Source organism: Antechinus flavipes, chromosome 1 (genome assembly GCF_016432865.1).
Source record: "Antechinus flavipes isolate AdamAnt ecotype Samford, QLD, Australia chromosome 1, AdamAnt_v2, whole genome shotgun sequence".
NCBI lineage: Eukaryota > Metazoa > Chordata > Mammalia > Dasyuromorphia > Dasyuridae > Antechinus > Antechinus flavipes.
The window spans coordinates 691,575,812-691,589,823 of NC_067398.1; the positions used below are offsets into that span (position 1 = coordinate 691,575,812).

General features: G+C 63.8%; 1 protein-coding gene across 16 annotated transcripts in view; it reads left to right on the top strand.

Annotated features, from left to right (window-relative positions):
* The window catches only part of NCOR2 (nuclear receptor corepressor 2), a 267,487-nt gene that overhangs the window by 138,613 nt on the left and 114,862 nt on the right, over positions 1–14,012 (top strand). For 13 of the 16 annotated variants that reach the window (XM_051972629.1, XM_051972638.1, XM_051972635.1 and 10 more), the window contains 5 exons: positions 4,813–4,865; positions 6,990–7,056; positions 9,871–10,043; positions 11,157–11,250; positions 12,519–12,697. In XM_051972629.1, the coding sequence (XP_051828589.1) occupies positions 4,813–4,865; positions 6,990–7,056; positions 9,871–10,043; positions 11,157–11,250; positions 12,519–12,697 (566 nt within the window). The remainder of the gene's footprint in view (positions 1–4,812; positions 4,866–6,989; positions 7,057–9,870; positions 10,044–11,156; positions 11,251–12,518; positions 12,698–14,012) is intronic. The other 3 variants (XM_051972631.1, XM_051972643.1, XM_051972642.1) reach the window with 1 other exon arrangement.

The window sequence follows — 14,012 nt, forward strand, 5'->3', positions numbered from 1 at the left end:
GTAGTGCCTACTGTGCGCCAGGCAGAGAGTGTCAGGGAGTTGCCAGATGGTGCAGGCCGGAGCCCTGGACCCGTGTTCAAATCCAGCCTTAGGCACTTGCTCTGTGAGCCTAACCAAGTCATTTCCCCTCTGCCTCAGTTTTCTCATCCACAGAATGGGGATAGATCCATAGAATAGCCCCCCTCTGGGGGAGTGTCTGGGGACCCAGTGCTAGTGTAGAGTGCTTTGCTCTTGGTCTATATGGGTGGGGGCCCGGAGGTCCTCAGGATGGACGTCTTGGAAGGACCCCTTAGGGAGACCTGGCTAAGCCGGTTACTTAGAGCCCAACACTGGGGTGGGGCGAGGGGGGGGGTCCAAGGACCAAAACAAAGTGTTTGTCTTCCATGAGCCTTGGCGTTTGTCCAGGATTCCCCACCTGGCTGATTTCTGGGTGAGGAAGTAGAAAAAGGGGAGCACTCGGTCCTAACTCAGTAATTACTTATTAATGCAAGAGAGAAATGGTCGTCCTCCCCAAACCTGGAGCGTGAGTGAATGTCACAGGGAGTGCGGCAGCCTCTGGGGACTGGCACCGGCCCGCAGGGCCCTGGGCACGATCAGCTGCCACCCCGATGCCCATGGGGACGTGCCCCAGCACAGGGTTTCACCTAGGACTGGCAGACAGCTCAGGAGGGTCCCCGGGACCTTCGCAGTCAGTGCCAGAGGCATCAAGGGGGGGTCTCCAGGATGGCGGGGCATGGGCCAGGGGTCACCTGGACCCACAGTCTCCCCTCCTGGGGGGGCTTTGACAGTGGGAAGGCGGGTGGGCAGCCCAGGGTCCCCAGTCAGGGTGTGTGCCAGAAGAGGCTGGCGCCCAGGAGTGGGCACCCGGCTCGGGTGGGGCCGTCCTGGGCCCAAGGGGTGGCGGCCCCCCCTCGCAGCGAGGACCCCGAGGGGCTGGGCTCACAAAGGGCCTTCCCGGGGCTATTCCCCCCCAGCCCTCAGAGCGAGCCCCCACGTTGCCCCTCCTGCCCGGAGACTCGTGGTCTGTGAAGAGCGTTTCTGGCGGTTTGTCTGTAGCCTAGGGCTGAGTGCGCAGTCGCGTGCGTGCGAGAAGTCAGGTGTCTGTGCGTCCCCTGGCCGGCCCTCGTGGCAGAAGGCCGGGCCCAGCCCAGCGAGATGGGCAGGAACCTGGCCCCTGATAATGGTAGTGGGAATGCTATGTTTACACAGGGCTTCACACACACACACACCCCCCAACAACCCTGGGAGGTATGAGCCCCATTTTGCAGATGAGACAGTTGAGGCAGAGACGAAGCTGCCCCCGGTTTCCATCTCAGACTTGAGAGCCAAAGGGATGCACCCCCCCCCGTCCTAGCCAGTCCTGAGGGGCCGGACCAGCCCGCCCTCCGCCTGCTGCCCCTCAGCCCGCAGCGGCTCCTCCAGCCCCCGCCCCCCATCCCGTCAGCGCCCGCCCGACTGCTTGGGCTCAGGGCGCGTCTCAGTCACATGGCAGCGCTGATGGAGGGCGAGCCTGTGGTCAGCCACAGTGCAGGCCGGGCCACAGCCAGCAGCGTGAGGGAGCCCGGGGGAGGGGTCAGTCAGAACCGGGACCCAGCAGGAAGGGGGGGCAGGCAGGGAGGTCTCCGGCCCGGGGCTGCTCCCGGCTTTGAGGCTCCCCCAGGGGGCTTCCGGCTCCAGCCCCCTCCCCCCCCATCCCCCACAGGCGTGTTCCCCTGTCTCCTGGTGCGTGCCGGGCGCTGCCAAGGGCTTCACAGATGGGGCCCGTCTGATTCCCCCTCGGATCTACGCCCCTTCATGGCTGCGATCGTTGCGTTTCCACGCTTGGGGGCCCGGGGTCCGGTCCCCGGTGGGGCCCCCGATGGCTCAGACTGCGCTGGAGGGGGGACCCAGCTTGGGCCCTCGCTGGCCGGACGGCCACCCCGGGTCTCACTTTCCTCGTCCGTCCCTTCCGGGGTCCCGCACGAGTGACTCTGACAGTGCCCCCGGGGAGGGGGCGCAAGGCCCCGCCCGGAGCAGCCGCAGAGACCGGCGCTCACCTCGCCCCGTTCCGCGCTGTTCCCCCTCGCTGCCCCCCGCCCCTCCCCCAGCAGTCCTGGGCAGGTTACAGGGGGGCGGCTCTTCCAGGCTGGGGGGGGCGCCCCTAAGAGCGGGGCCTGTTCTCGGGGCACGGGCCTCCCGTGGACCGTAAGGCAGGAGGATTTCCAGCGGGCAGTCGGCTGGGGATGAGTGGGGGGTGTGAGGACCCGTGGGTGCTGCTCAGCGGGGGGAGGCCTGGGGGGCTTTGGGGGTCTCCCCCAACACACCGAGCGCAAGGTGGCCAAGGGGCCTGGGAAGGGAGGGGGGCTGGGGCGAGGGGCACAGACCGCCCCGCCGGGTCCCACCGTGGGAGGGACTTCGCCGAGAAGAGATCACCAGCAGCCTTGGAGAGCAGCTTCCCGCGAGTGGGTGGGCGGAAGCCAGACTGCCAGGACTGAGGAGTGGGTGGGATGGAAGAAACGCAGAGTGAAGACATCCTTCCCTGGGGGGGGGGGGCAAGGCTGGGGATGAAGGGGGGTCCTTGTAGGTGTCTGGGAGGGAGGGAGGAGCCAGGCTGGCTGGGGGCACAGTGGTCGGAGAAGGGGGGAGGACTGCCAGGCTGGGCCTCCGAGTGCCTGGGGCCCCAGGGGGCCGAGGGAGATGGATGGAGGGCATCAAGGGCAGCCACAGGGAGGGAGAAGGGCCTCTTCTTGGCCGTCTGGAGCCCTGGAGGAGCCTGGAGGCTGGGGCCTGTGAGCTGGCCCAGTGGCCTCTCTTCCTCCCCTCCAAAGCAGGAGGTAGAGGGCAGGGCAGGCCAGAGCTGGCGAGGGGGCCCCCCCAGGCTTTGGAGGGGCCCCAGTGGGCAGAAGCCGAGAGGGCAGATGGCGGGTTGTCCAGTCTTCATCCCTGGTCCTGAACACAGGGCTGGAGCTTACCAGAGCAGGGCCCCTTCCTTCCTGGGGGGCTCCGTGGGTCATGCCAGCGCTGGGATTTGAGCCCAGGAGCCTGTGGGGCCCCCGGGGACCGTGGGGGTGTGTGTGCTTGTGATGCGTGTCTGTAAGGGAACACAGTATGCACACACACACACAATCACACACACAGTATCACACACAATCACATGCACACTATCACACATACACAATCATAACTATCACACACAATCACACACTATCATACTATCACACACACAATCACACGCACACTATCATACTATCACACACTATCATACTATCACACACACAATCACACGCACACTAACACACAATCATACTGTCACACACAATCACAAGCGCAGTATCACACACACAGTATCACACACACAATCACAAGCACAGTATCACACACACAATCACTGTCACACACAGTATCACACACTATCACACACACAGTATCACACACAAAATCACATGCACACTATCACACACACAATCATACTATCACACACAATCACACACTATCATACTATCACACGCACAATCACACACACAGTCACACACACAGTATCACACACTATTACACACACAGTATCACACATACACACAATCACTGTCACACAGTATCACACACTATCACACGCACACAGTATCACACACACAATCACATGCACACTATCACACACAATCATACTATCACACACAATCACACGCACACTATCACACACACAGTATCACACACACAATCACTGTCACACACAGTATCACACACTATCACACACACACTATCACACACACAAAATCACATGCACACTATCACACACACAATCATACTATCACACACAATCACACACTATCATACTATCAATCACACACTATCACACACACAAAATCACATGCACACTATCACACACACAATCATACTATCACACACAATCACACACTATCATACTATCAATCACACACTATCACACACACAAAATCACATGCACACTATCACACACACAATCATACTATCACACAATCACACACTATCATACTATCACACGCACAATCACACACAGTCACACACACAGTATCACACACTATTACACACACAGTATCACACATACACACAATCACTGTCACACAGTATCACACACTATCACACACACACAGTATCACACACACACACAATCACACACACAGTCACACACACAGTATCACACACTATCACACACACAGTATCACACACACACAATCACTGTCACACACACAGTATCACACACTATCACACACACACACAATCCCCCCCACACACTATCACACACACACACAATCCCCCCCCACAGTATCACACACACACACACACAATCACACGCACAATCACACACACACACACAGTATCACACACTATCACACACAGTATCACACACACACAATCACTGTCTCACACACAGTATCACACACTATCACACACACACACAATCCCCCCCCACAGTATCACACACACACACACAATCACTGTCTCACACACAGTATCACACACTATCACACACAATCACACACTATCATACTATCACACACAATCACACACAGTCACACACACAGTATCACACACTATCACACACACAGTATCACACACACACAATCACTGTCACACACACAGTATCACACACTATCACACACACACACAATCCCCCCCACACAGTATCACACACTCACAGGCACACTCTCCCAGGGCTGAGGCCGGGGGCTGTTTCCTTTTGTATCTCCGGCCCCTCACTGAGCCAGCGCCGAGGTCTGGGGGCTGGGCAGCAGGGAGGGAGCCCCGGGAGGCCCCATCAGCTCCTCTGTTGACCTCTGTCCCTCTCCTTTATTCCAGCCCTTGTACAACCAGCCCTCGGACACCAGGCAGTATCATGAAAACATTAAAATGTAAGTATCCGGAGCGTTCTCTCCCTCCCCTCCTGCTCTGGGGCCAGGGTCCTCTGGGAGAGGCTGGGGGCGGGGGCGGGGGTGGGGTCTGCAGTTTCTACCAGATTCTCTTGGGCGCTTTTCCCTGTGGTTCAGTGGCCAAGCTGGGGGGCGGGTAGATGGGTCAGGAGGATCTGGGTTCGAGTCCCGCCCTCACTCCCATCCCGGTGTGACCCTGCCCGATCTTCAGGCCACCGGTGAGCCGGGATGGGGGCCCGGCCTGGGCCAGACCGCCCGCTGGGTTGGACTTTTGGAGGGGAAGCTCCTTCTGAGTGCCCGGCCCGGCCCCAGGCCCTTCCTAGTGGGGCGGCTCCCCCTGCCTCCGCTGGCCAGTAAAGGTGCCTGGGCCGAGGCGGGCGGCCTTTCCCGCTCGCTGACCCCCGCGGGCGCGTCCTCCTTGTTCTCCTGGCGGTCGATGGCTGCGCGCGGTTCAGACTAACTCCACGCCCCAGCTCCCTCTGGCAGTTCCAGAAGCACGGCAGGGACGGGCCGTGGCCACCCGCTGGGACAGACGCTCAGGCCCCGGGGAAAGGGGCCCGGGGGGAACTTCCCTGTCACTGGGAGAGAGCCCGGGGACGGCTCCCGACCGTTGGGTCGGTGGGAAGGAGGTGGAAGCCCCAGGTTTGAGTCCCGACTCTTTCACTTTGTCTTGGGGCTCACTCCTCCTCCGGAACCCTGGCAGAGCCGCCTCCGAGGGGCCGTGGCCCTGGGGTGTGGGGCGAGCCGGCATCCAGGAAAGCTTCGGGCCGGGCCCGGGCGGGGCCCCGTCGCTCTGGGTTGGGTTCTGAGAGCTGCGAGGGACCCTTGGGGTCATTCAGCCCAGCGCGCCCTTTGGACAGATGAGGAAACTGGGGCCCGGTGTTTCCTGAAGAGAACCAAGAGTTGGGAGACTGGCCCTGGGAGCCTGACAGAGGCAGGGGAATGCTGCCCTGGGGCCCTGGCATAGAAGGGATCTTGGGCCATCTGGCCCAGTCCCGTCCTTTTCACAGGAACCGAGGCCCAGAGGGATCCTGGGTCACAGGACCACGTAGGCAGGAAGAAACCTCAGAGGACGGGGGTCCACGGTCTTAGGTCTTGTCGGTGCTCCTCTCCCCCCGTGGGGGCTGGGCTCCTGCCCCCCCCCCCTCCCTGACATGGGACTTGCTGGGCGACCTCGGGCGTCCCTGCAGCTTTCTGGGCCCGGCCTGGCCCCCTCCTCTCTGCCTTCCTTGGCCCGGGGTCCTCAGTGGGGTTGGGGCGAGGCTCCCTGACCCAGCCTTGTCTGGGCTTCCAGGGCGCGTCCCTCCTGCTTCGAGTGACCTCCAGGTTCCAGGGGAGGCCCTGCTCCCCCTCTGCAGCTCCGGGCCCCTTTGAGCCGGGCACACTTGCTGAGGCCTCAGGAGGTGCCCCTGCCCCCCGCCCCCAGCTTTGGAGACGCAGCCATCTCGGCCTCCTGATTCCGGCTCCCGGGCAGCCCCTCAGGCTGGCAAACAGGGCGGGGGAGGGTTAGTCAGGATGGTGGCGGAGGAGGGAGGGGGTGCGGGACAAGGCGCTCATCCGACACCCCCGTTCCTAATTAAAAGGCAAAATGCAGTCTATTATCAGCTCATTAACAGCTCCCTGGGACCAGCAATCCAGGCAAAAATTCTCGCTTCCTGCAAGATAATCAAATTGGGGGGGGATCAGAGGGGCGATGAGGAGCGGGGCAGGAAAAGGAGACGGATGCAGGGGGTGGGGCGAGAACCCGGCAGCCCCTGAGATGGGGGCGAAAAGAAAGGGGCCCCCGGGGTCCGGCGCACTGTCGGTGTCAGGCGGGCCCAGGCCGGGGAGCGGGAGGTGCTCTGTGCCCAGCAGGGCAGCCTCGGGGCCACGTCTGCCGCACAGTCGGCGCTTAAAATACCGGACTCCTTGGAGTCTCTCGGCCTTCGCCGACACCGAGAGGGTCCAGAAACTCCTGGCACTTGGGCCTCCCTGGCCCCGTCTCGGGGTCTCCAAGACCTCCCGCGGGGCCGGCGCGGGGGCAGCGAGGGGGCAATGAGGGGGCAGTGAGGGGGCAATGAGGATGCGCGGGCTGAGGAACCAAATTGGGCTTTTCTCTCTCTGCAGAAACCAAGCAATGCGGAAGAAGCTCATTCTGTACTTTAAGAGGAGAAACCATGCTCGGAAGCAGTGGGTGAGTGAGCCCCCTCCCCTCCCTGCGGCGCGCTGCTCTCCTCGGGTGACCCGGGCAGCCCCTGCCCTGGCCCGTGCCCACAGCGGCCGCCTGCCGAGGGCCGGGCCCTCCGAGAGAGCCGGCAGGCAGGGGCGGACACAGATGCGGGCGGGGAGAGCCGCGGCTGGATGAGTCGGCCCCTGGGGTGGGGAGGAAGGGGAGCTGAATGTGCCCGCTGTTGGGGGGAGCCCACGGCCCGGCCGCCCGTGCCCCCGGACCTGCGGCTCCATCTGTGAGTGGCTGCTGGGAGGAGGGGGAGGGAGGAAGAAGGAAAGTCAGGTATTAAGTCCATGCCAGAGAGGCTTCTGGGGTGGTGGGCCCAGGAAAAGGAGTCGGTTTGGAGGCTGGGGGAGCAGGAGTGAGCCGGGGCTCTCTGATCACAGGACGGGGGGTCTGCCCGCATCTGTGCCCCCCAGGAAGCAGCGTTGGGGGGACTTGGCTCTGGGGGGCGACCACCAGGTAGGGAGGGATGGTGTGGGGGCCGCTCTGCAGGGGAGGTCCGGGTCATTGCCCCCCAAAGCTTCTCCAGGCTCAGGTAAGGCCCTGGGACACCCCTTGGCCTTAGGAGTCAGGAGGAATCCTCGCGAGGGCGAAGGGGGGCAGCTGGGGGGTGGTGTCTGAGGAAGGAGTTTGGCCGATGCTGCAGGAAGTGCTTCTGCCCCTGACCCCCAGCCTCCAGGCCCGGGCCCCTCCCAGCCCCCCCGGGAACCTCGGCCCCCCGGCTCTGAGGGAGACGTGTTCTTGTCGGCTTTAGCTCTGGGGTCCGAGGGGCTCTGCCCGCCCCGCCTGGCCGCCCTTCTCCCGGGGCGTTAGAACGGGGGCTCTGGGGGAGCAGGGAGTGTTCCCTTCTCGGCACTTGGCGCCCTAGCGCCTCTCATAGTGTCTGGCAAACAGCAGGTGCTCGATAAAAGCTTGCTGCCGGACTGACGGTGCTGAGGGAGCTTTTCTCCGCTATAAGACTATTTCCGCACTTCCCAAGTCACTGCGCAGGGAGGGGGTGGGGCACAGGGGCTGCTGAGCCCCCGAGGGGGCAGTCAGGACGTGGCTACAGCGCCCCCTAGTGCTGATAAGGGGGCTTGCAGGCCCGGCCAGCCCCAGCTGGGGAAACTGAGGCTGAGAGCTGGGGGGAAGGGGAGGGTCCCTTTTCTAGAGGAGAAGGAAGGAGAGAGAGCAGGCAGGTGCTGCAGGGAGGGAGGGGCACGGGGCTGCTGTACTCCCTCCTGCCACCAGAGGGCGGCCGATGCCCGCCAGCTCCTCCCGGGCTCCCTAGGCCTCCAACCCCCTCTCCAGGATACAGATTGTCCCACTGTAGGGGGCGTCGGAGCCAGGGTGTCCCAGGATGCGCAGAGGGAGCCGGGAGGCCGGCTCCTCCCCTCGGCGTCCCGGGCCTGGACACTGGCCCCCCTCCCCCGGCCCCGCTGGGAGCCGCAGAAGGAGTCTCTGACTCGGGGCCCCTTGTGCCCCTCCCCCGCCCGCTGCCCGGTATGAGCTTCCCTGGCCCTGCCCCCCCAGGGGAGGTGATTCTGCCCTGCGAGCCTTGGGGCGCCCCCCGCGGCTGAGAGGGGGCAGTGCGGCCTGGAAGGCCCCTTGAGGGCAGGCCCCCTCGGGAAGCCGCCTCCAGAACCCTGCGGCCCAGCCCTGGGAGGAGCCTTCGCTGACAAGGAAACAGAGGCAGCCTTTTCCAAGGGGCACAGTGCTCAGCAGCGCTGAAATTCGAACCCAAGCCTCGGGGCTTCACAAAATCCCTTGTTCTTCCCCGCCATTATTTATTGGATTCTGAGTCAGAAGAGCCTGGATTCAAATCCTGCCTCTGACATTTCCTAGTCAGGAGACCCTTCGTTTCTTGGCCCCTCAGCTTTCCCCTCTGTACAATGGGGCCGTTAGCAGCGTCCAGCTCACAGGGTCAGTGGGGGGGGCAGCGCTGTCCAAGTGGGGGGGTGGTTTTTGTGCTGCGTTTTCTGAGCTGATTTGGGCCGATGGGGAAGGAGTCGGTGGGCAGCTGTGCTGACCCCGCCCCCACTGGTGGGCTCGGGGCTGAATGTTGCTTTATTCCGAGCCCCGGAAGGAGGGACACCTGGCCCAGCTCCCAGAGGTCGCCTGTGAATCCTTGGATGGAGGCTGGGGGGTGGGGAATGCTGCAGCCCTTCCCAGGCAGCAGGAGGGGGGTCCCAGGAGCTTCACCCCCCGAGTGTCCCCACCCTGACTCTGCACGCGCCTTTTGTCCTGCAGGCTTGCCCCTCCCCCTGGGCTTGGGGGCCTTCTTTTCTGCCCTGCCGGGTTTCTTTCCTTCCTCTTCCTCTTTGGGCTGAGGGAAAGTCCCGGGAGCCGCGGGGTTTTCAGAGGAAGAGCCGCCTCCGAGAGATGCCTGGCTCTGGGCTCTCGCTGATCGGGCTCCAAGTAACCGTTTCCTGCCCTGATGGGCTCATCTCTGTAGCCTGAATCCTGGTCTCGTGCAGAAGCAGGGCCTGGGCTGGGTCTCCCGCGGGAAGACCCCTACCCTCTGTCTTACCCGTTGGGGGAGGTTCCCCATCCGACCAGAGGCTTCCGGGGCGGCGGGATGGGGAACAGCTCCCACTTTGGGGGCAGGAACGCCCCCGCTCTGGCCCACCACTCTCTGTCCGTAAGCAAGGGCCGACGCTTTGCGCTCTGTCTCGTGTGGGCGTCCCAGACGGCGCGGCCGCCCCCGTCTCTCTCAGAGGCCCATGGGAGGAGGGGCCTGGGTGCCCGCCCGGGGCCCTGCTCACAGCCCCGCCCGCTCTCGCCCCGGCCCCTCAGGAGCAGAAGTTTTGCCAGCGCTACGACCAGCTGATGGAAGCCTGGGAGAAGAAGGTGGAGCGCATCGAGAACAACCCTCGTCGGCGCGCCAAGGAGAGCAAGGTCCGCGAGTACTATGAGAAGCAGTTCCCCGAGATCCGGAAGCAGAGGGAGCTCCAGGAGCGCATGCAGAGGTGAGCCGAGGGAGGGCCTGGGGGGCTGCGGGGAGGAGCCCGAGGGCAGAACTGGGGGGCGGAGGAGGGGCCCACTCTGCGCCAGCCCCAGGCCCAGGAGCTTCCTCTGCCTCCGAGACCAGCTCAGCCAGGCTCCTGCTGGGTGGGACTGGAAGAGCCTCGGGAGTCTCCTGTATGGTCTTATCCCACTTGTGAGGGAGACCGAGGCACTTAAGTCGGAGTCCTGAGCGCTCTCTCCAAGCTCCCCCTGGTAGGGAGGAGCCTGGAGCCCACGGCGGGGGTGAGCACTTGGGGCGAGGCGGCAGCGGTTGCTCTCTCTGGGCCTCGGGTTCCCCTCCTGTCAGGGTCCGGCCTCCTCGGTCAGTCCGGATGGCCCAGAGGCATTTTAGCAGTGTCGCCGAGCAGTTATCGCCCACTGCTCCAGTGGAAAGGACGGGGAGCTGGGGACCAGACCAGGAGTGGTTAACTGGCCTCCTGGAAGGGCTTCTCGTCCACCTGGGGGCTCTGCCGCGGGCTCTCCCGGGGATCGCGTGGCCCCGCGCCCGCTAGGTTAATGGCGTGTGTAGAGCCGTGGACGGCAGGCTGTGGTGGGGGGAACCCCCGACATCAGGGTCTCAAGAGGTTTTGGAGAGGCTGGGCTCCCCCTAAGGAGAAGAAGTTTGGGAATCAGAAATGTGAAGTCTGACAGGTCTCACAAGGACAAGGAGGGGACCTGCTCAGATAGCTTCTGTCTGGAAAAGATCTGGTGGTCTTAGTGGTCTTAGAGCTCAGAAAGAGCGAGCAACATGAGGGTGACTCTCTGAGAGGCCTCTGAGCCCCCGGGGATCAGGGTGGGCTCCTATTGTGCCCAGAAGGCACCGGAGCCCCCCCGCCTTTTATTCCGGGCGTCACCGTAGAAGGGCACGGAGCTGGGGGCCTCGGGAGGCGGGCTGCTGGGACGGTTGGGGGCCCCCAGCCCCGCCGCCAGCTTGTCTAGTGGGAGGTAGCTCCTGGTCCCCGGCACGGAGCTGGGCCTGAGCCGGGACGTTCCGGTTGTGGGCAGGGGGCCCGCCCTTTGCCCCCTCCCCCGGTGCGAACGCCCGGTCCTCAGGGTGTCCCCGTACGCTTTCCCAGCAGGGTAGGACAGAGGGGCGGCGGCCTGTCCATGTCCGCGGCTCGGAGTGAGCACGAAGTGTCGGAGATCATCGACGGACTCTCCGAGCAAGAGGTGGGTTCTGGTCCGTCCCCTCCCCCTTTCCTCCCCGCTCCCAGCACCCAGCCCTGGGGGAGGCTCTTTGGCTGGCTGGTCCTCCTGGGAGGGCGCGCTGGGGTCGGAAGGCCCTCGAGGCAGGCCTCCCTCGTGGAGAGCCGGGGGCGAGGTGCCCCCACGTCCCGGGGCCTTCCCTGTCGCCAGCCCTACCTCTGGCATCCCTGAGCTTGTGAGGCTGGGGGCGCCCGGGGGGAGGGCACTGACCAAGCGCCACTGGGGCCAGCAGCTGTTAGGCTCCTCAGAGCAGGAGTTCTTAACCTAGGGCCCCCCCGGGGCCCCCAAACTTGGGGGGGCTTTCCTTCAAAATAGTTGTTTTCCTTTGTAATCCTGCTTATTTAATTCATGGGCACACAATAATAGCTGCAAAAGAGCCTTTGCACAGCACTTAAAGTCACGAGACGGCGCCCACGGGCCTCGGCAGTTTGCCAGAGGGGCGCGGGTCTCAGCCCCCCATTCTTTGCTGATCCCCTCTGTGCCAGGCCCTGTGCGGAGCCCTCAGGCCACAAAAGCAGAAACAGCTCCTGCCCGCTCTAGCCGGGACAGAAACCCGGGCCTGCTCCCAAGCCCAGCAGCCCTGAAGGAGGCTCGGGGGGAGGAGCCCGTGGGGGAGACGGAGGAGGGCCTGGGACCCCCCTTCAGGGGACTCGGCTGTGAGAGGCCCTGCGAGGACCTGCCTTGGGGCCAGGCTGGACCGGGCAGGGAGTGGGGCACGACTCCCGGACAACCCTGCCCTTGGACTGGGGGTGGCGGAGGAGGAATGGAGCCAAATGGCCTCTCCGGCCCTCCCCGGGTCCAGAGCCTGGGTGGCCAGCGGCTGGGGGCCTGGAGGCCGGCCCGTTCCCCGCTGCTTTACAGCCTGGGCTTTCCAGAGGGAAGATGGATGGCTTCCCTCCTGAGGGAGAGATGCCGCAGCTTCTTTCTGCCCTAATTTATGGGCCCGCCACAATAAAGCTGTCTGGGCCGGCCCCTAAATCCTCCAGCTCGGCCGGGCCGGGCGGGGGCTTTACTGTTCCCCGTCTCTGCCTCGGTTTCTCTGGCGCCGTTTCTCGGCCTGCTTCCTTCCTCCTCCCCCCTCCCCGTCTCCTGCTCTTTTCTCTCTCCTGCCTGTCCACACCTTCCTTCCTTTCTCTCTGCTGGGCTGCTCCTCTGTCTCTCTGGCCTTCTCTGTTCCCACCCGTAGCCCCCCGGTCTGCCCTGTGACCTGCTTCCCTCTCTCTGCCCCCCAGAACCTCGAGAAGCAGATGCGCCAGCTGGCCGTGATCCCCCCGATGCTGTACGACGCCGACCAGCAGCGGATCAAGTTCATCAACATGAACGGTCTCATGGACGACCCCATGAAGGTCTACAAGGACCGGCAGGTGATGAACATGTGGAGCGAGCAGGAGAAGGACACCTTCCGGGAAAAGTGAGTCCGGCCCCTGCAGCCCCTGCGACCCCGGCCCCCACACCCCGTGGCCCCCACGCCCCCCGGCCCCTGCGGCCCCCGCGGCCCCCACGCCACCAGCCCCTGCGACCCCGGCCCCCACACCCCGTGGCCCCCACGCCCCCCGGCCCCTGCGGCCCCCAGCAGAAGGGGGTGGAGGCCTGGCTCGGGCCAGGGCGCACAGGCAGCCTTGGGCCCTTCTCTCTGGGAGGCCCGTGGCCTCCGGCCTCAGGCGGTGTCCACCATGGTCGGTCACCGGGGCTTCTCTGGGAGCTGGGCTGCAGAGGGCGTGGGGGTGGAGACGAAGGCCTTTCTTCCAAGGAACGTTTTGGTTTTATTCCTCCCCCCACACCCCTTTCCCCAGAAATTCCTCTTCAGCTGTCATGCAATGGGGTGTAATAGTGAGGCAGCCATGAACATTGATTAAGCACCTACTGTTTGCCAAACACGGGCCAAGTGCTGCAATCAAAGGAAGGCAGGAGATGGTCCTGTGTTCACAGTGGTCTTAGCCGGGGGGAGACCCCAGGAAGGTGCTGCTGGAAGCTTCAGGAGGTGGGGGGGTGGGGAGGGAGCCCCTTTTGGAGGAGCTAGATTGAAGAGGTCCCCAGGTCAGGCAGTTGTGGGCCATGTGAGACTAAAGGTCACGAGAGAGGTTAGGGCTGGACCGGCCCAGAGGAGAATTGAAACCCTGGGGGCTGATGAGCTCACTCAGGAAACCCTGTGGAGGGAGAAGAATAAGGCCAGAGGGCAGCGGGAGTGACCCGGCCACGAGCTGGCCCAGGGGCTGGGGGGAGGGGGCCCAGAAAGGGGCCTAACCCGGGCGGGGAGAGCGCCGCAGGCCGGTCTGGAGGCAGTCCTGGCCAAACGGGGAGCACAGAGTTACGCTCCAGAAGGGAAGGGTGGCTGCCGGTGTAGATGGCCTCCTAGGGCTCTGGCAGGAAACGGAGCCATGGTCGTGGAAGTGCAAGTGGGGCTTTGGGGAGGGGGAGAGGCAGGCGTGTTTGTGGGCCCTGGGGACGGGCCAGGGGACGGCCAGCGGACGGAGTTTGGGGAGGGTCTCTCGGGCTTGGTCAGGAGAAGGGGAAGAAGGAGCAGCTGGAGGGAGGGAGGAGGTGGAGGCCAACAGGGTTTGGAGGTGAGCGGGCTAGTCAGTCAGGAGGTGTGAGAGGGCTGCCTCGTCTCATCGGGGGCCCGGGAGGAAGTAGAGGGGAGCAGAGAGACAATGGAGAGTCCCGGGGCTCCTGGATCCGAATGCTGCCCTTGGCATTTCCTGCCTGGGTGACTTGGGGCACGGCCC